The sequence below is a fragment of the Ruditapes philippinarum genome, unplaced genomic scaffold (assembly GCF_026571515.1).
Source record: "Ruditapes philippinarum isolate M1 unplaced genomic scaffold, ASM2657151v2 ctg7025_1_1_1_1, whole genome shotgun sequence".
Taxonomy (NCBI): domain Eukaryota; kingdom Metazoa; phylum Mollusca; class Bivalvia; order Venerida; family Veneridae; genus Ruditapes; species Ruditapes philippinarum.
In genome coordinates this window covers 70767-93816 of record NW_026854135.1, presented here as the reverse complement: position 1 = coordinate 93816, position 23050 = coordinate 70767, and the positions used below count along the sequence as shown (strand labels likewise).

At 32.2% G+C, this 23050-nt stretch overlaps 2 protein-coding genes across 2 annotated transcripts; both read left to right on the top strand.

Annotated features, from left to right (window-relative positions):
* The first annotated feature begins 986 nt into the window (after positions 1-986).
* Positions 987-4476, top strand: LOC132739069 (microfibril-associated glycoprotein 4-like). Its single transcript, XM_060726720.1, has 2 exons — positions 987-1713; positions 2475-4476. Exons 1-2 carry the CDS (start codon positions 1345-1347, stop codon positions 3159-3161), a joined length of 1056 nt encoding a protein of 351 aa, XP_060582703.1. The 5' UTR covers positions 987-1344; the 3' UTR covers positions 3162-4476.
* A 7411-nt stretch (positions 4477-11887) lies between these two features.
* LOC132739073 (aspartate dehydrogenase domain-containing protein-like) lies at positions 11888-22247 on the top strand. Its single transcript, XM_060726723.1, has 8 exons — positions 11888-12045; positions 13517-13652; positions 18993-19077; positions 19403-19546; positions 19933-20038; positions 20585-20705; positions 21244-21401; positions 22091-22247. Exons 1-8 carry the CDS (start codon positions 12003-12005, stop codon positions 22126-22128), a joined length of 831 nt encoding a protein of 276 aa, XP_060582706.1. The 5' UTR covers positions 11888-12002; the 3' UTR covers positions 22129-22247.
* Positions 22248-23050: the final 803 nt, after the last annotated feature.

Below are 23050 nucleotides of genomic sequence, written 5' to 3'. Positions count from 1 at the left end.
TTTTTTTTTAATTTTGTGTATTGCAAGACACCGGTGAAAGACACTGGTGAAAATACAGAAAATATGTTTCACTGCAGTGAAAAATATTTTTTACAGTGAAAAGACAAAATATAAAAATACGCATTTTATTTCATCAATATTTCTCAATATTCCATTGATGGTATGTAATAAATACATAAATCTGTCTATTTGAACTGTTGAGGGGGGGGGGGTGGCGAGAGAGTGGATGAGGTCGTTGCCTACAAACCATTGTCCTCACAGCTGTGGGGTTCGAATCCCGACAGGGACTTTGGATTCTTTCATGTAAGGAAGTTTTTCAGCTGGCTCTACTCGTTGTGCCTGAGATAATGCAAGGAAGAGAACCTGAGGTCTTCATCCACCAGTCAAGTTGGAACGTCGCAATTAATGTGTTGGTGTGACTAAAACCCAATCAAAACAAACAAACTTGAACTTTTATAATGCATGTCTTCTACTTTCATTTCTTTTTATTCTTATTCTAGCAGAAATGCAAATCTATGTATATATCTATGAATTATTGCATAACATGTATGTTTAATCAAACACGGGTAAAGTTTCATTCTATTTCATATAATCTAATATTTTTGTTAAATAGGGGATAAAAAAGAACAGGATATTTTAAGGCATAGATAAATCGTTTCCTTCCCTAGTTCAAATTAAATGGGAAAAAAAGCTTATCATAAAACAATGATAGGATTTCCTTAAATTAATGTACTTATCTGGTAAATGTGTGTTCTGGTCTCTTTATGTTTAATCTAATCCTACGCAATACATTGGTCGTTTGACAACAGCCGTCATAGTTTATTATTTATATGTTTATTATTTATTAGATTCCAATTTAGATAGCGCAACTCCAACGTCAAAAGGTCGCCTGAAGAATAACACGCTGATGTCATTAAATGACAGTGGTTTCATCGTCACAAATGCTGCATCCGGGTCGTTACTTTGAAAAACTGTCAGTCGTCAGCTCAGTGCTGAATAGCGCGCGAGGAGATTTCGCGGCTGTTGGCATTCATTACATTACATTACATCCGGAACGCCGATAAAGTATGTATCGGGCCTTAAGTAAAAGCAGCATTATCTGTTGTACATTTTTTATGCAAATGCATTTTATTTTGCATTCCAATGTACAGAAAATAGATACGAGGCGAGTCGTTATCCCTCATTAAACAGCAACTGGGAAAATGCATGCAAGGGGATAAATATCCAGTAACTAATAACGACTGATTGATTATTCATGACAATATTTTGATGTCATGTTTGTTCTTCTCGGAGGCGTAGCAGCGCATTCAGTTTTTATAGTCGCTGTAAAAAGGCTACGATAACATGGAAAAGAATTTACTTACGTGCAGAACAGACATTGTTGGATTTATTTTTATTTTCCTTGGGATTAATCATTGTTATTCAGAAGCAGATACTTTGGAAAGGGAACGTTTTGCATCTACATTCAAAATAGAAAAGGTATCTCATATCCCTCAAACCGATGCAACGGTGATTCTACATCATGAAAAGTCATTGGTATCGTGCGTTTATCATTGTCAAAGTCTTAAACTGGCATCGGCTTACTTTAATGAGGATAACTCCACATGCTATTGTAGTACTGATGATGACGTCAATATAGATAATTATGAGAATGTGGACGCAGACATAACCCATGGAATAAGAACGGAAATGATGTCAATAACTTACATTCAAGTAAGAATTGTTTTTTAAATAATCGTTGAAATATAATTTTTGTATCAATTATCTATGTATCTTTTTATCAATTTTATATCTTAATTTTATAATGTTGTGTAAGAGAATGATTAAGAATATCATTATTTATTATCATTTAATATTTAATCAAAAATATGAATAACCAAAATAGTCAATGATATCCGTATTAAAGACTCGGTCAGTTCGAAGGAGGCTAAATTTTCACTTAAACAAACCATTTATCTTTTACATAGCTTGATATATCATTTGTATTTTACATTTTAAATATTATACTGTGATCTTGTCTTATACTATCATTTTAATTAAAGTGCATTGCAAGTAATTATCGTTTGTTTACAAAAGGCATTTGATATCTATGACTACATCTATCTTTAAACCGAGCGTTTTGCATAATTTCTAATATTCAATAAATATTCTAATTTAGTTACAGAAATGCTCTTGACAAAAAATGTGTTTCGCAGAGAAATTCGTATATATATATGAGCCGTGTCACGACAAAACCAACATAATGGGTTTGCGATCAGCATGGATCCAGACCAGCCTGCGCATCCGCGCAGTCTGACCAGGATCCATGCTGTTCGCTATCAGTTTCTCTACTTGTTATAGAGTTGGTAAGCGAACAGCATGGATTCTGATCAGACTGCGCGGATGCGCAGGCTGGTCTGGATCCATGCTGGTCGCAAACCCATTATGTTGGTTTTGTCATGACACGGCTCAATTATATAATGTTTGTTTTACAGGAAGGCAGTCAAAAAGTAAAAAGAACACATAAATACCCAGAGCCCTTTGATTGCCTTGCTCTTTACCAACAAGGCTATACCGAGGACGGTGTCTATGTTATTAAACCAACCGGAAGTACTGCAACTGATGTGTGGTGTGATATGACCAATGGTGGATGGACGGTTATACAACGCCGGCAAGACGGATCGGAAGATTTCTACAGAAATTGGGAGGAATACAAACAAGGATTTGGGAACAGGAGTGGCGAGTATTGGCTCGGGCTTGAAAATATTCATCATTTGACAAGTAACGACAGTTCCCTGCACGTATACATGGAAACCTTCCCAAATGACAATAAGAATCCGTTTTCTGCTTTTGCTGAATATTCCGCCTTTAAGATTAATGACGAGAGTGATGAATACAGATTGACGGTTGGGGGATATAATGGGTCGTGCGCCGATTCCATGTTGAATCACAACAATTGCCAATTTACAACAAAAGACAATGATAATGATAGTAATGGTGGAAATTGTGCAGTGGCATACAGTGGAGCTTGGTGGTACAAAGATTGTCATAACGTGAATCTTAATGGATATTACCTAAACGGGGCAAACCCTGAATTTGGTCGGGGTATTATTTGGTACGGCTGCTGGGGTCATTATTACTCTCTCAAGAAATCTGTAATGAAGATCAGGAGAAACAATTAAAGCTTAATCCATTTTATTTGAATGATTTAACTTGATCATTTAGTGATTCGTAAATAGAAAAAAACAGACTACATGTGTTCCCAAAACACGCTCGTATAACACCGCAATATATTTATCCATAAATGTACATCATTTTTTGAATATGTGTAAGCTCTACGTAAGTCTACAAGAAAATAGTAAAACTCGTGACAATCAATATAACAAACAACATGAACAAAGGCATAAGCAAAAATTACTTCATTGGATCTCCTGAAAAAAAGCTTAAACACAAATAGAGTGGATTTCGTAAAAGTAAAAAAACTTGACCATCATGCTTGAACAATTTCATCAATCCAGTATGTGGTATCCTCCGAAATGATGCCATTTCGGTATCCTCCGAAATGTTCCCATTGCGGTGTTCTCCGAAATGTTCCCGTTACGGTATCCTCCGAAATGTTCCCATTTGGATATTCTCCGAAATGTTCCTATTGCGGTATCCTCCAAAATATCTCCTTTGTGATACTAGTATCCTCCGAAATGTTCCCATTGTGATATCCTCCGTAATGTTCCCATAATATGAACAGAAACCAGAGATTGTTTCTCATTTATTGGAAAAGGGCTTCAGCTTTTTTCATTTTTGTAAAAACAATCTCTAAAATTTCCAATTTAGGAAGAATAAGACTGGTGTAAGTTCAGGTTTTGGGGAAAACTGCATGATTTTAAAGAAATCTTCAATTGGGGAGAGGCCTTTTATATGCCTCAGTTATGTAAGATGAAAAATCACTAGAAAGAGTTGCTATTGACGGTGAATCGTAATAAGAAGAGGCAAGTTTTTGTGTTTTAGGGGTGTTGTTGGGTTTTATATGGCACCAACACAGTAAAGGTCATATGGCGGTTTTCCGGCTTTACTGGCGGTTGAATATTTCAGGTGCACCTCCATGCTTGACTTAAGGCAAAAGCTGACATTGCGTAAGTATGCGCCCCAGAGTAAAACAGTAGAAACCACCAACATTACATAAGACACTCGGATAGATTCCTCACTTGAAAGAATATAATGTCTCTGGTGAACAATATTTATGACACGCTTAATTGTGATGAATAAATAAGTACGTCAGTACACTCTTAAGCATACCGATCTCCTCATTCATTCAAATGTTCATCAAAGTATGATATTAGGTTCTGTAATATATGAATATCTAATAAACTGTAAAGAATGTTGTTATTCGTATGACAAACATTGTTGTAAGCTTTTAATTATAGAAACAATGGGATTGTAAATTTATTAATGACATTATTTCGATTCTGTACTCGAATCGCGCTCGACCGTTCTGAAAAACATTACTTTTTTCCTGGATAATTTATCAGAAGTCTTAAAGCCATTGAAGTCATTTATATTGATTATATTATTGTATTACAAATTTGATGCGTATGATTTTTTTTCTATAGTTTTGTTGTTATGTTTTTTTTAATCTCCATAAAAAATATTTTTATTTTAATTATCAATGTAATTCAGAAATTCTTTCTTGTTTTCGATACCAATAAATAAACTCAAATTGTTCTTTGTCTTTTTGTCTTTTCGTATAATTCTACCCAACAATCATAATTGTAAAATGTATATGAAAAGAATGTATATAAATTAAAATCAAAATGTTTATGTTTATTCGTTGCAGTTTTATATTCCGAATGATTTGAACGTATTTTAATGTGGTCATAACGCAGCGACGTTACATTAGAACTATTTCCCCTCTTTATTCCTTAATAGTTCATAAGATCCGCCCCTTTTATATTTCAGTCGTAACTTTTCGGATTATCCCCCCCAAACTTCGGACAAGTAGAGTTTTTGATGCTAAAGCATCAAGTCCGCCGGACATAGAAATATGATTGTAATTAATCAAATAAAATAAAAGAAAATATCAGTTTAATGGTCCGAGTATAAAAGAAAATAAGGAACAAAAGTTGAGTAATGGTTTAAATTCATAAAACATGTTTTCCCATGGACCTGCCAAAATTATATCTTTCTTGCTATACAACTTTGTAAAAGAGTTTTATGCAATAAAATTTAAATTTATGTTATAATAAAACATCATATTGAAAGCAAACTTGCTTACAATTTTGTCAAGAAACTGTTTATCATTATTTTAAATAAGCAAGTATTGTTTGGCAATATTTACCCGAGACTATAATTTTTCGGGGCTGTTTTCCGCTTTAGTTTTCAAACTTATTATGATTAATGTTAACGAAATTTTATTGTAAGATCTTTTAACTATATGAAACATAAGTTGGATAAATCGTGTGTTTCATTTCTAGAACTTTTTTGTTTCATAATTTTTTGATTAAATGGTCAAGTTTTGCAAAATAACAAAAAATAAACCATAAAAGAAAACATAAAAAATCACTTTATCGAACCCTACCAGTCTTCAAAAATTTGAAAACTAAACTGAAAATCTAAAACACCTTTGTCATCCGAGGATCCTGAATATGCTTGTAATTTAAACTTTATACACCATATACCGTTGTACCCATACTTCAAGAATCCGGCAAAATTGCCCGACAAATAATTTTAACCGATTAATCGAAATATTTGCAAAAGTGACTAAATAGAAATATATATGCTTTTAATTATTGCAATAAAACAATGCAAATTCCTACTGTAAAAGTGGTGTCTGCATAAAAAATTATTCTTATGCGCTATTCGAAAAAATATATAATTTAGTTGAAATAAATATTCCCGTCGTTTACATACGATATAATTATCGTTTAAAAATTGCCTTTCAGTGCAAGCTAAACTATCAACCAAAGAAAGTGTATTTGTTTTTCTGTATCCAATACGATTCCGGCCCCTTACCGTCATACCGAGATTTTGTAATTATTCGTATAGAATTACTTCGATTTGCACTTTATTATCAGCTTCTATACCTTGTTACCTGTATATCTGTCATATCAGCCATTTTTACTATTAATAGATTTTGTAACAATAACATGCAACGTGTAGTCACGTGATTCTTACAAAAAGAAACAGGGAGAAATAGTTTATAACTAAATAAAATAATAAAATAGAATAGGTCTCATGAGATACAACCAGATAATACTAAAGTTCATTTCAAATATCATGCATATTTTTATTTATCATTAAAATAGCAACGCTTGACACTTTGAAATTATGAAAAAGTATCACTAAATTCCAATGACTGGTCGATAGGGATACATCATTAATTCATTTTACAAAAATTGTAATGTTGCTTTTTAAGAGGTCAATATTTGAATATTTCATTTCATTCAGACTCTGATGCTGTTAATTGCAAATGCCGAAAGTAGCCCGCTTTTTTGAAGCGGTTACATCCCTTTATATGTACACTTACGCCGAAAAATTCAGGGGAGATCACTGCGGAAAGATGGTCAAATGAACAGGCGCATTAATTTTCAAGCAAAATAGATTCCGAAAATGGTCGAAGATTTCTAATATTGTTTTATTCTTTATAGATAAAACGTCCTTATAGTAAAGCTCCATAAATATTACAATCTGTGTTAAACAACAGTTACGTCGAAATAAAAAGGGTTACAAACTCTAATTTAGAATGATATGGTTTTCTCAGCCGTTTAACATAACTTATAACTTCACCGTGGGCCGAGGGTTTGGCGCGCTCGCTTAGGAAGCCAGAGTCTGGAGTTCGACTCCCCAGTTAAGGCAACTGATATTTTTTCAAATTGTTTAAGTCAAATAAACATTGAATTGAATATCAGTGTTGCAATTAGTCTTATAGCCATTTTACTACAATTAAAACGCTGGAAAGCATTGGTGGCACTATACAAAAACAAACTGGTTTATAATCTCACAACCTTCACCTTTCTGACATTCTGAGATACAAACACATTCAGCGCGTTCTGTGCTTTGATTAATTGTTCAGTAATTGACATGCTTTTAATTACACATTTTAAGGCCTTCTCCTACCATAGGTATAATATTAAACTGTTACAAATATAGTCGCCGGTTTCTACCGGCGACTAATAAGGACTCCGAAACTTTTTTTAAGTTAAACATTGTAAATATTGAGATTTGATCAGTAGAGTGTAGTTTATTTCATTATTGCATTCGTGTTGGTAATATTTCGGATTTGATAATAAACAGCAGTGTCTTTGTAGCTTACACAAACTTTTTAATATCGAGTCCAAAGTTGAATAAGGTTAAAATTTGCAGCACAAAATTCCAAAGTTATGAGTCAAAAGCCTTTTCAAAATGTATGAGAAGACTCAAATCAGGAATATCTTTTTCTTCTATGTAGTTCATAATGTCATAGATTAATCTAGTATTTTCACCTATAAATCTGCCTTTCACAAAACCTGTTTGATCGTTACTGACTAGTTTACCCTAAATACAAATACCGTTCCCAAAAATCTTTATAAATGTCTGCATTATGATTATAGTCAGAAATTCCTAAACTTTTAATATTAACCATATTTTGTAAAATGTTTGACTCCTCATTTAGTGTTACTGGTACTGCCAAAGATGCAGCCTCATTTCCAAAATTCGGAAACGGTTAGTAATTGATAAAATATTTGAAAGTATCATCAGAATTTTCAATGTTGTTTGTAGAATATTATTTGAAACAAGAGGGCCATGATGGCCCTGAGTCGCTCACCAGAAACAACTGCTTTTCAGTGTTGGAATGTCAATATATTCTAATATTAAATTTGAGCATAGAATATGTTTAAACAATAATTTGAAGAAATGCCATGACCTGGGGCATTTAAGCTTTAGCTTAAACGGGGCTAATCAAATTACATTTGTAATATGAGCAAACTTGATAAAAGACTACCTAAGAATGCTGCAAAGTTTGGTGATCATTTATCAATTATTTCAGTAGGAAATGATGTTGGAAGGTTTTCTTATATTTTAAGTTGTAGTGGCCCCTAAAAGGGGCTAATCAAATTAATAACAGCAAAACTTGATAAAAGAGTACCCAAGAATGCTACAGACAGAAGTTTTGATGATCATCCATCAATTGGTTCTGAAGTAGAAGACGTTTAAAAGGTTTTTTCTATTTTTAGCTTTAGCGTCCCCTAAAAGTTCGCCCAATCAAATGAATGTGACCAAACTTGATAAAAGATTACCCAAAAAATGCTGCAGACAAAGTTTGGTGATCATCCATCAATTAGTTCTGTAGAAATAGAACATTTAAAGGTATTTCTATTTTTAGCTTTTGCGTCCCCTAAAAGGGGCTAATCATAATAATATTACCAAAATTGATAAAAGACTACCAAGAATGCTACAGACAAAGTTTGGTGATCATCCATCAATTAGTTCTGTAGAAGATGTTTAAAGGTTTTTCTATTTCTAGCTTTGCTGACCCCTAAAAGGGGCCAATTGGAATGACATGAGCAAATTCCAGTGTGACTGTCACAAGGATGCTACAGACCAAATTTGAAGTAAATCTGCTTAGTAGTTTCAGAGAAGAAAACGATTATTGACGCATGACGACGGACGATGGACGCCAGAGCATCCCCCTTTGATACTAATAGCTCACCCTGAGCCTTCGGCTCTGGCGAGCTTATAAAATGCAGAAATTTCTCTGTCAATGTCCATTTGGTTTAAATTATCATTCCCTCATTAGTAATTAATTAAACTGAAAAATTTTTTAGTTGTATTATTATTTTTTATATATAAATTACAGAACATTTTACTTGTTTTTTTCATCAATAATGCAATCAACTGTTGATCTTATCATAAAACATTTAAGTTTTTCATTCTGTATTTTACTTAGTTTCTCTTTCAAATATTTTATCATTAAAATGTATGACTATTGTATAAAAAGTTAGACTTATGTATAATACACAAAGCTGTTGAAAAATATATTTGAAGTCACTTACCAACCTTTTTGCAAGTAGAGAAACTGACAGCAAACAGCATAGATCCTGATCAGACTGCGCGGAAGCGCAGGCTAGTCTGGATCAATGCTGGTCGCAAACGCATTATGTTGGTTTTGTCGTGACGCGGCTCATTTATGTATGATGTTGAAGCAATGCGTGATGCTACTAAATGTAAAAAAATCATATCTCACTGTATGTTTTAAAGTGATATTATACCTATCCAAGTGGTCAGTGAACTGGTAAAAATAAAATTTACTGGATATTTTGAGCACTTTAATTGTGTTAAATTTTATATTTTACTATGAAACAATCAATTTTCAACGTGACCAACGGAAATGTCCATAAATATTGTTCCGAGTATACACGGTAGCGTTTCTTAAATAGAGAAGGGCAGTCTTTTTTAATTTGGTAGTTTTTTTTATATTGTATCATAAAAATTTCTCATTTTCAATTATTGGTCAGTCACCATTATAAACGTCAGTCTTTTGAAATTTATTACTTATTCAACTCAACTGGACAGTAAAAAATGAGCATAACAATATCCACATAAAACTAAAAAGAATTAACGGGTGTGTTTTTACAAACGTTTAAACCTAACGTGTTATAGTTTATAATTGTTATTTGTGGTGTTCTCAAGTATATTATTTGTAATCCAAGATTCATATATACATGTTCATTTACCTCAAAGAAAGTTAGAATACATTTAATAAATGGTATCTTATGTTAGATTATTAATTAACTTTTCAATATTAGGCACGTTTTCACTTCAAATGTAAGGCTAATGAAGTTCACCAGGATATTATGCACATAAAACAAGGTCATTATGCAAACAGTACGGTCATTATGAGAAAACTCGGCTATTATGAGATTGGAGAATTGTGATTGGCTCTCCAGCTCGGCCATTATGAATCTCTTTTTTTGTCATTGAAAATAGTCGCCATTTTGAATTGCTGCAAGGTAGGTTTCCGAGACATTTTTAAAACAAGAATCTCATTTGCAATACGTCACAACAACGTTATTGATTGTTCACTAAGTACTAAACATTTTTAGATTATGTGTTTAGTTAATTAATAAAATTGATAATGATTAAATGTTTTCATAATGGCCTTGTAATTGCCTCAGGCTTAGTAATATGGCATGCAGTCTTCAGTCCAATAACAAGGCCATAATGAAAACACTTAATTATTAACATCATATTGAAAACAACTAACATACAGTATCAAATGTCCATTTTTATATACAATACACAACAACAACAGTCAAAAGAAGAAATAGCTAGATATTGTTTGAAACAGTCCATTTATTTCTTTATGTTTTAATTACAGCAAGCGTTCAACGCGGATAATTTCAAAATTATAACAAATGAACATAAATACATCATTATCACAATGTCAGTAATAATTCTGTCCTCAAAACTTCCAGGGTCATAAAAACTCAACACCATGCTGTAGCCTCATTTTCAACTAGCCAACCAAACCATAATCTTCTTAGTTTTTAACATCTACTTCGATTTATACTGAAAATATACATAAACAAGTGTATCCACAGTTCAAATTATAGTACAAATTTTAATAAAAGTAGTAATAATTTGTAATCATGAGTAAATATCTGGAAAAAAGGGATGCATCAGAAGCATCAAAATCAGCAAAGTTTCATGAAAATTGCAGACTCGGTTTGATTGAGTCTGTACATGATGATAATGAAAAAAGTGCAACGTCCTTCACGCCTCCTAGCTTTGGCTTGAGCGAAACTAAATCTTCACCACTTAATTAATGGCTGTAATCAGTGATCCAGAAGGACCATAACAATATATCTTTTAAAGGTTTTTAAACCATAAGAAATGTTATGTAATGATAAATCCGAATTTAAATTTAAACATTTAATCATCCACTGCAAAATGCATATGAAATGTAAATAAATCAGATAATCATATTGGACGTTCTTTACTACATTACTGCCAATATTCACTACTATTCACATTAAAAAATATTTTAGTAAAGTATAGTCAATAACTTTCCTATAAATTTTAAATCTACATGTTTGTTGTAATTTCACTCTAATGTTACTTACTTTATTCAACAGCCATTCTGAATCTTGTACAGACTTCGTGATAATTTGTTGAATTCTCTCGGGATCAGTTTCGTCTGCGTGGCTTTTAAATTGCTAGAAAAAATAAAGGAAACGCTAATATAATAGATCTAATAATTTGCAGTTTACATAATGTAACATTACCATTACCTGTAAACCGGGTCTACAGTTTCTAAAACCTTTATTTACAGTACATCATGCATAAGAAATACATGTAGGTGAATATGAAAACAGTTATTAATATAAGTAATGGCAAAGAAGGCATAAGACTATGAAATCAAGACTTATTAGTCCAACTTTGAAGGGTTTTTTTTATTAATAAATTATATTTCATATACCGCGGCTTTAATCAATTAAAGTCGTGTCCAATTTAATTAAATATTTGGCAAGAAATCAACACTGATTAGATGTATCTATTATTCCAACAAATGAAAACGATAATAGGTTTTTTTCTTTTTATTGTTTTGCATAAGCCAAATTACGTAAAGAAAAACAATAAATGAATATATGTTTTCTTGCACTAAAGATGGTTCTCAAATCTCATTATCTGGTATGGACCGTACACATTAAATACTTCGGTCGAATTGTTTTGAGTACGAAGTAGAGTTTACGTACCTGTCTCACATGGTGTTTATAATGACCTTGGGAGGACTTCGGTAATTGTTTTATACATCGTAGCAGGTACTTGTATAAACTTATAGGTGTTTTAATGTTGTTTGACATTCTTAACACGTATACACAATGTAAATTTCTAATTATTCACTCGCATTTTTCGGTTTGTTTACATTTTGCAGATTTGTAAGGGAGATAACCGGTGTGGGGATAAAATTTACCAGGACAGAATAGTCCGTTAGGAAAAAGACTTACTAAAAGTCAAAAGAACTATAGTAACAAGTATTTCGAGTTGAAATGGGTAAAAGACGAATTGGAGTTGTTGGATATGGACATCTAGGTGAGTGAATTAATTTTCTTTAAAGTTTAAACCTAAATGTGTAGTGTATACATGTTCATTAAATAATCATGTATACAGGCGATTCCATATATTATATTATAATTAACAACATATACTACAATATCATATATATGTAAACTATTAACTGTTTTAAATCAGGCAAACAATTTGCATTTATTTATTTTTGTGGATACTGATAATAAGTTATTTTAAGTACTTTTTTATGTTGTTGATGTGCATATGTATATCTTATACGCGAGTTCAAGTAATTAGATTTATGACAAGCAAAACACAGATGTCTTATTTTATTTCATTTTTTTGTTGTCTGGAATTTTCTGTATTTCAGTAAAGAGCACATATGTTGCGATGAATAACGCCGCTAATATTATTTTTATAAAGACTTTCTGATAGGTCATTAAATTTGTTTATGTATATAAAGGCGAGCGTTAAAGGGACTCCACGGCATGAGGTTTTTTGATATGATGGGACTGAAAAAAAAATTCAGATAAATTTAATGTAGAATTCTACCATTTGAATTTGGTTTAGAACACTAATTAATCTATGTGCAAATTTTCAGATCATTCGCGCACTTCGTTTTTCCAGAATAATTATTCAAATTGTAAAAAAATGACCCAAAATGAAAAGCGTTTAAACGTTTTTCACTCAAATCGGGCTAAGAAAAGTTTTAAGATACTACTTTCAATTATGTCAAAGTATATTTCTTTATTTTCTGTTTAAAGTGTCCCAGCTCATTTATGTAAGAAATTCAAATATTATGTTTAAAGGCTTTTAAACCTCAGTGGGGTCACTTTAATATTGCAAATAACCCTTCATACATGTACATCCATAATCTATCAAGATTCTTTATGAAATTAAAAATTGACAGCAACCGTCTATATAGTTTAGGGAGCAGGGGCATATTCGAAATATGGCTCCGCTACAGACATGGTGTTTGGAGGTAGATGTACTGAAAACTTTTGGTAATTCATTACCATTGTAATGTATGTGTGTAGGCAATATAAATAGTATTTTGGGGTATTTGGGTATTTACCCAAAACTAAACATTTTGGTAGCTTATATGTATTTTTTGACTCTCTGAATGCATTGACATTAATCTTCATGAAGATGGTCCATTTCAGGTGTGATTTTAAGTTGGGAGCGGTAAATATAAATTAATGTCAGTCTTTGTTTTAAGGAGCAATGCATGCAAACTGTTATTTTTTATGTAGATGTCCTATATCATTGAAAAATACTTTACAACTTGTACAAAAGATTTTGAAACATTTCAAATTGTGTTTTGGCCTAACTGAAATTCATAATTGCTCATATTTTACGTCCCCTGCTCCCCTTATATAGATGTCACGATTATCCAATAAAACGTGACGTTAAAAACATGCAGTATTATGTAGACGTCACGATTATCCAATCAAAAGCGACTTTACAAACGTGCACTATTATATTTTACTTACAGGTCAGTATCTCGTGCAACAGGTATTAGCAAATGATAATCTAGAGCTTGCGTTTGTTTGGAATAGAACGGCGTCTGCGCTTGACGGACACGTGGACAAACAATATATTCTACAGGAACTTGATACATTTCATGAAAGGTATAAGAAACTTAAGTGGCCCATAAATATGAAAACAATGTATACATATTCATTTTAGTCAGACAGACAGATATCTTTATTCACTCAAGCACATTTGTACGTACAATATGAGGATTTTCTAATATAACAAGTATATAATACATTAGCTTTCCAGCAGTAAACATAATTTTGCACAATATATTTTTTTTCTTATAATGTAAACAATATGGTGAATTATAACAGTGTGTTTTCTGGGGGGGGGGGATTCGGATATACTTAATTCTAAATAATTTAACAGTTCATCTTGATAAGAAAAACAAGAAATAATAAAAAAAACACACATATATAAAGGAATGTACTAAGAGATTCAATCAAGTTATAAATACTAAACTTTACGTTCAAATATAATTTTGAGATTTTCCCTTGATCACGCTTCAATATAGATCATGACCTTGGATAAAAATATGTGTGCATTATTATAATTGTCATTGGAAAATGATAATAATAATAAAAAAATAAATAAATAAATAAAATAAATATATTCTGAAAGAGTTTTGAAACGATAAGTTTGTAAGTTGAATGTTGTTTGTATTTGAATGTCCCTGTTGTGGAAAATTTTGTTTCATTGTTTTTTGTTGTTGTTGTTTGTTTCTTTGTTTTTGTTGTTGTTGTTGTTGTTGTCGTTTATTTATGATCATGAAATGCAGGATGTGACGAGCTAGTTCTATGACAATGACGCTCATGTTATATGATATTTGGATAATAAACGTACAAAAAATGTACTCTTTCATTTATAAAATACGTTATATGTCTAACAACCACATTGCTAAGACATTTTTTTTTAAAAACCGCATGTAAAGATATTCTATTGGTTATTTGATCCAATTATGTCCACCAACTTCGTCATATAGAGCTCCAGACATGCCTGCATTTCATTTCTCACAAGCTTTTTATTTTTAGTGTTCTGTTATGATTTTAAAAACAGTTACTCATTAGAACCATATTTTGCCTCTGTTGCTTTTTGGCAATACTGGTTTCAGCAGTTTCCGTCCCCTAGCAGTTTCCGGTTGTTTATCATTTTCGTCTAGTACAGTCTATTTTTACCAGTAAGGCATCCACATTACTTCATCAATCAGAGAGACATTTGTTTTCTATGCTAAACAGCATTTAAAATACTGTAGTACAACAATTTATATGTTTTGAAGTTTTGCCTGTTATCTAAAGTTATATACTTGCGACTGTCAACACCTGGGGAAATCTAGTTTGAATATCCATGCGCAATAACTAAGACCCCATTTTAGGTAAATCAATACTTCAGAAAATGTTTTTGCAGACGACACAGAAAAGGTTGGGAAGTTCTGTTTTGTCTGAAAACAATCTTTACATTGCTTTATGGTACTGAATTATATTAAAAATAAAAAAGGTCCGGAAAACTGCTATGAATTTTTGAATAAAGGTGAAAAAAGGTGTTACATTTCAGGCCTATATTGAAATTAAAAAGTAAATATGAAAGTGCAACATTAAACACATGGCAATGCTAGACAGGTACCTAACTTTGCCATGTCAAAGTTTTGTACCCCTCCGTAGACTTATTTTTCTTTTATTTGTTAAAAAGTGCGATTTGTGTCCAGAAACTGCTAGGAAACCAGTAAGCTCAGTTTCTGTGATTTTGTATGAATGTCAAAATACAAAATATACTACATGTATTTTGTTTACATTTTGCTACCTTTGTGACAAATAATTCTACATTCAGCGCAACTTTCTTCAGGTGAGCAGTGTCTAATATGATCTAAAACCATAATTTAACCGTTATAAAACTAATGTTTTGCCGTTTTAAAAAAAAAACATTCATACGTTTACTGAAGTATATTGAAATATAAGATCAGATAAGATTTATTTTTTCCCGCTTTTTGCTCCACAACGTCCTGACACTCACCAAGGCATTGTTTTTCTATTTAAAGCAGCACGCTTATTTCCATGAAACGTTTGAAATATATTAAAAATAAGATTTTGTTAAGTGAATAAAGAAAGCAATTTACATGTTGCAAACGGTACGTTCAATCCAAGTATATTACCAAATAATGGTCAAATACATACATGCAAAAAGTGCCCTTACTGCGTAAGTCACGCAGAAGTAATTATGTTGAAAATTAGTCAACTATTGCATAAGATAAGTAAGTCATTATTTGAATTGTGAATGTTCTTACTTTAATTAAAATCTCGTCTCCTTTTTCTCAAAGTTAATTTTCGTGATTTTTTTTTTGGCGCAACTGGATGCATGCAGCTTTAAATATGCGATGCATTCACGTATTCAACTTTTTCCGTTGCTAAATGTTTTAGCAAATAACATTTAAAGGTCATAGATATTTATTTTCAATTTAATATTTAAAACATAAATGTCAATAAAAAGAGGCGGACTTAAAGAGAAGCTGTGGTTTCCTGTTATATAAACTAAGTTACTTCATGAATATAGAATTATTATTATATTTGCGTACATAATATCACAAATTAAGCAACGTGGTAGTCTAGTAGCATAAACGTAATTGTAAGTACAGTCCTTATATAATGTAATAGGGAGTTAACAGATTACTGTACTAATGTGACGATGTATATATGTTTGACCTTAATAAAAAGTTTCTTTTTAAAGTGTATAAAGCTTCATATCTGCTGGAAATGTTTATATTATTTGACTTCTAAAATGCTTATATGGAATAAATATGGTAGTAAATTCCCTTGAAAGCGCATATCGGTAAAGGTAGTAAATTGCATTAAAAGCGAATAGCGGATATGGTAGTCAATTGCTTTAAAAGCAACGTAATGGTAGACAATTGCCTTAAAAGCGAATATCGGTAAAGGTAGTAAATTGCCTTAAAGGCGAATATCGGATATGGTAGTAAATTGTCTTAAAAGCGAATAGCGGATATGGTAGTAAATTGCCTCAAAAACGAATAGCAGATATGGTAGTAAATTGCCCTAAAAGCGAGTAGCGATAATGGTAGCCAATTGCCTTAAAAGCGAATATCGGTAAAGGTAGTAAATTGCCTTAAAAGCGAATATCGGATATGGTAGTAAATTGTCTTAAAAGCGAATAGCGAACATGGTAGTAAATTGCCTTAAAAGCGAATAGCGGTAATGGCAATAAATTGTCTTAAAAGCGAATAGCGGATATGGTAGTAAATTGCCTTAAAAGCGAGAAGCGGATATGATTGTAAATTGCCTTAAAAGCGAATAGCGGATATGATAGTTAAATGCCTTAAAAGCGAATAGCAGATATGGTAGTAAATTGCCCTAAAAGCGGATAACGGTTATGGTAGTGAATTGCCTTAAAAGCGAATAGAGGTAATGGTAGTCAATTTTCTGAAAAAAGCGAATATTGGATATGATAGTAAATTGCCTTAAAAGCAAATATCGAGTATGATAGTAAATTAAAATAATAATAAAATAATAAAAGCGAGTAGCGGATATGATAGTAAATTTCCTTAAAAGCGAATATTGGATGCATGTGATAGTGAATTGCCTTAAAAGCAAATATCGGATATGGTAGTAAATTGCCTTAAAAGCGAATAGCGGATGTGGTAGTAAATTGCTTTAAAAGCAAGTAGCGGATATGATAGTAAATTTCTTTAAAAAGAATATTGGATATGATAGTAAATTGCCTTAAAAGCAAATATCGGATATGGTAGTAAATTGCCTTAAAAGCGAATGTCGGATGTGGTAGTAAATTGCTTTAAAAGCAAGTAGCGGATATGATAGTAAATTTCCTTAAAAGCGAATAGCTGATATGGTAGTAAATTGCCTTAAAAGCAAATATCGGATATGGTAGTAAATTGCTTTAAAAGCGAATAGCGGATGTGGTAGTAGATTGCCTTAAAAGCGAATAGCCGAAATGTTAAAAGCGAATAGCGGTAATGGTAGTCAGTTGCCTTAAGAGCGAATAGCTGATATGGTAGTCGATTGCTTTATAATGCGTAGCAGATATGGTAGAAAAGTGCCTTAAAAGCGAATGGCGCATGCGCGAAATCATTGCTAAACGGATAAAACTCGAATTAGAATTAGCTGAATAGTATTTTGTTCCAGTTTTCTTGCAGTATTTTTGTGTGTTAAATAACGGAGATATTCTATGTTACAACTCTTTTGAGAATCGACCATAGTATAATGGAACCAATATAATTATATTGTTGATAGATTTAATAGAAAGATATTGCATGATACATTGCTTTATACCCTTAAATTAATATATGCGGGGAAAAGATCTACATGTATAAAAGATCCTGTAACGAAATTAATGATGGTTTTATATCATAAATCTGATGCTCAAATGAAGATTTATCAATATTGTAAGTTCTTGTAAAGATATTACCGAATTTAACATTTCATGTGAATAAAGGGAGGTAACTACAAATTTATTTTCGATAATGTCGTAGCTATTTTTTTTTATTAAAAAATGAATGCGTTAACGTTCGATAATGATAAAGAAAAACACTTGCTGTACATATTAAACATATTCTTGGATGTTTGGAAATTGTTTTTAGAACAATAATTGTATACATATATAAAACTTTACTTAACTGTTACATCCTTAATTACAATATACCATGTGTACGGGATCATGCTATTTCAGTTACACAACAATTGAAAAGTATACCAAGGTTACACGAAGACACCAGTTACCCTATAATGTTATATATAATTATAAGACAGTGTTTACCATTATCTTTGTTCTTGCGGTTTTTCTTTTGAGTTCATAGATAAAATGATCAAAGCAAGGGCGGTTTGTTTGACAGAAGGTCATTTCTGTGTGCGATTGATGTAGATGTATCCTAATTGAACGTATAAATAAATATCGTAAAATGCTATATTTAGTATAATTATAGTACATTTTGCATAATATATTACAACGATATGCATATATTTTCCCGAATCTTTATACTTATTGGACCCTTTCCATACCTTTGGACCCTTTCAATCAAACTTAACTTTTTTTCAAATATAATGACGTCAAAGTAATAACAAGATTAAAAAAAAATGAAAATAGACAGACGAAAATTCCTTGAACCAGTTGCATTATTTCAATTTAATTTGTTCCAATTACTTAAAAAAAAATTAATCTTGAATGTCGAACAGCAATGTTACACACAAACACTACATAGCTGGTGATTAATTGGTCTGCGAAAGAGCCAGACTCACACACAGTGGCGTTGACTGCCGACTTTCCACGAACTTATGATGAGGGAACTTTTTTACGATTCTTTTTTTTTTTTTCTTTTTTTTTCAAAATGAAGCTTGGACAATTTTATGTAAGCAGCCATACAGTTGAATGTAGCTTCTATATTAGCTTACTTATTATGTGTCTTTCTGCAGGGAAGCCGACCTGATTGTAGAGGTGGCACATCCGTGTATTACCCGAGATTATGGCGAACGATTCCTTAAACATGCTGATTATATGGTACAGTAGATTGACAATATATGCAATATAAACCTGTTTCAATACATTATACGAGCAAACCTAATTGAAAACGATTTAGATGCTTCATCTTATGTAAAAAAAAGAAACACGCGTACATTGATGAAATACATGTATGTGTAGTCACATATTGAGAAAAAAACTTTAGTTTTAATCAAAGACACATAAAAAATAGTTCTAAGTTTCAATTGATGATATTCGCTTAATTTTAACCAACTTAGTCATGCTTGTTTTTTTTTAAAAAATCAATACCAGAAAAATGTTTAATTTTAAATAGCTTTTTCAAACATTTATGTTACATTCATAGATTGGCTCCCCAACAGCAATGGCGGATGTGGACATAGAACGGAAGTTACGTGCGGCAGCCAATCAAAACGGATTGTATGTACCTAGCGGTGCATTATGGGGCGGAGAGGACATACGCCGAATGGCGGATAGAGGAACGCTACAGGTTTGTAAACTTAACGGTGAAACAAACGTGTAACAGAACAACGTGGCATTAAGTAATTCGGTTATTTCATATAATCTGAGGACATGTTAAATGCATGTACCAGTAGCTTAAAATGATTTTTTTAGAATAAGCGTAAAAACACTTTTCATTCAAAATCTGAAGTATGCTGCAATGACAATACTAGCTGTTGATATATATTGAAAATAAATGAGTGAAAATTGAGACCTAGTAAAGTGGCTGTCTTAATGTATTATAATTGTCCCTTAATATCTGAGTGATTCCATCCCTGTTTTTACTTACGCCGACACTACACATCATATTGCGATCCCACAAATATTTGAAATGGGTTATAAATGATTAAAAATTTTCTTTTCTTTCTTTTCAAGGCATTAAAAGTAACGATGAAAAAGCCACCACAGTCACTCAAGTTGAATGAGCCTTTAAAAAGCAAAAATGACGCCGTTAAAGATACAGCAGAGGTTTTATATGATGGTAACTATGATATTTTTTCTGTACCAAAAACTGATCAAAATTTATATCTAGGTCGCACTGAAACTGCTGAGACCACAAGACAATTTTGTAATTATATACTAGGCGCCTTTCGCTTTTTGCCTGCAGTGCCCTGTGCTATTTCAGGTACTATTTAGTGTTAGCAAAGTTCTCGCAGACATTTTTTGACATAACAATAAACGTTCTTAGTAGGACGCATTGTTACTTAAATGTATTTTTTCTCAACATTTTGATGCTAATATACCGGTATCTAGCACTTGAAGATATGGTTCAACTTTACTTCTTTGGAGGATAAAGAAGTTGCCTTAAAAAGTAAAATAAAGTAGAAATAACTCATTGACTAAAGATATGAAATACAAATCTCGCTCCGATTAGCTCTGAATTTAGGTGGAGTTGCATTTTATTGGCTTTTATAGTTTATTGCCTTGTCTTTGAACGCAGATTGTTGGTATGGTACATGAATTAAAATAAACAATTTAATATTTATAAATTATTAGTACAAGTCAGACAAGTTAATTTATTTTACAGGACCTGTTCGGGAATTGTGCCCATTGGCTCCAAATAATGTTAACACAATGGCGGCCGCTGCGGTAGCGGCTCACAACCTGGGCTTCGACAACGTTCAAGGTTCGATTATCTCAGATCCAAGGTATACTTGTCACATTTATAAATGAAATCTGATGCTGATTATACTGCACACTCAAGGTCGCATCAATCAAACTTATTTTTGTAAAGTAATCAAAATGTCAAAACAATCAAATATAGATTTATTGATCATGATTCAGAATAAGGTGGAGCAAATTTTAATGTAACGTTTGTGGTGATTGCGTGCAATCATATATTCATAATAATTAGTTTGATTGATAATTTGATATCTGCGTCATGACAGCTTCAAGTTTGTTTCAGATGCAGCGTGTTCGAATGTATTAGTAATAGCAGTTTAAATACCAGGAATTTGAAAGCTTTTATTGCAGCTTTACTATTGGTCAATTTAATTTTATTTACCATAACTCATTAATAAAATTTTATTATTGTTTTCTAGACAAGAGTAAGTCTTGTATTTTTGGAATTATGACAATACATGTATTGCTTATTTCTTTGTTTACTCTTCGATGATAACTCTTGAAGTATTGACATATATTTACTTACATGTACTTTATTCAGCGCATATTTCATCATATTTTAAGGTTAACGGAATGGCACGTGGTACAAGTCGATGTTTGGGGACCAGGAAATATAGCAGACGACACCGCATTCCATTGTCAAACTGTCCGTCGAAATCCTGCCAAAATTGGGGCGGTAACTGGATCAGCCACCTATGCGTCATTCTTGTCCAGCATGATCGGTAATGTGAATGTTGCATGTTAATAAAATTAAAAATGACGATTTTCTTAGGAATAAGCTTAGTCTATTGACTTGAAAGTCTTTCGGTTTGTTCTCCCCAAATCATGTCGCGCCATTGGTACACGACTGCTTAAACGGTGTAACCGTGAGAATCACACGCTATTAAAATCACATTTATAGCCTGCAATCTACGTCATTTTCATTTTTAGATTTAATTTCAGACATCGACGATATTCATGAAAATTTCTTCGTATATCCCATTTCTACTGAAATGTCCTGATATTTTATGTCAAAAAGTTGTTTTTAGTATCTAGATCTACCAATCCTTACAACAATATCAAATGATGCAGAATTTAACATGATGATCAATATGATAAGTCCGAATGTCACGATTATGCCATTGAACCGACGAAAAGAAAGTTATGAGTGACGTGTCAAAGTATGCGGGTTTTTTTTCTGTTTCAAAAAAAACTCATTTGTGTTTGTTGGCTTTTCTTTTCGCATGAGATATAGATCGATATATAAAGGCCTATAGTCTGTGATTTATAACCTTCACAACTTAAGTCAATCGCATCTTGTCGGCTCGTTCCGTCAAATTTCGGATAAGGGATTATTATGAATAATAGCCGAGATGTTCCGATTCATGGGGGGTATGCGCATAATTTTGTAATATTTATATTTGTATTTCAGGTGCTCACGGGAAGGGACCTGGCGTTCATTTATGTTAGAATTACATGTATATTCAGGTTCTACAGTATTTCAAAACAGTATTATATTTAGGAAAATGGGGCCATTTGCAGTTTTCATTTGTGCAAAAGTATAGATCTGTATAATTATGTATGTTATGTTTTTACTTATTTTGTATTTATGGTCATGGTAAAATAAACCATATTTCTTTAAAGCGAGTTGCTTATATTGTGTATATTATCAAAGTATAGAGCTTAAAACAAGGTAGCTGAGCAGTTTGGCGACATAAAACAATTATATGTTTCTTTTACTGTACTGCAAATTCATAAGTGTAACGTACATTTGTTTTACTTATCGGAGATTCTTATAATCAGTTCTGAAATTGTTGCTAGTGTAGTTTGAATACACAGATTATGTCACTTTAAGTATTGATTCAATAACCGTGTCCACAGTTACCTAGGTAATCGATCAATCGATGTATGATGAATTTTAGTGTTATGAAGCAAAAGAGTTTCAACGAATCCCAAAACGAATGAATTTAGCGGGCCTCTAGTAGAACAAGCTGAGGGGACACATGAGTAGAATTGCCAAACTTCCATCCAAATTGCTAGATATATCACGCCAACATAATCAGAAGCATATACTTTACAATCATTTTTGAGGCAAATGCAGGCATTCGCCCAAACATTAGTACAAACCGATGTTCGAGCATGAAAAGGTACAAAACGTGGGACATCTACCCGTCAAGATGTATTTATACATTAACAAAAGATGTTGGGAGGACAACGTGTTCTACAATTCTCAGTGTTTGATTGTAAACAAGACCGGGTGATGTAGAATTGTTCTTAGAAAAAAAACCATAATTCTGTTAAAATCCATGTTACAGTTATGGGCCTTGGATAGTGACCTCCCTTTATGCCCTTTGATAAGTGTGTGAAGTTTCAACCCATTCCCTTCAGTTAT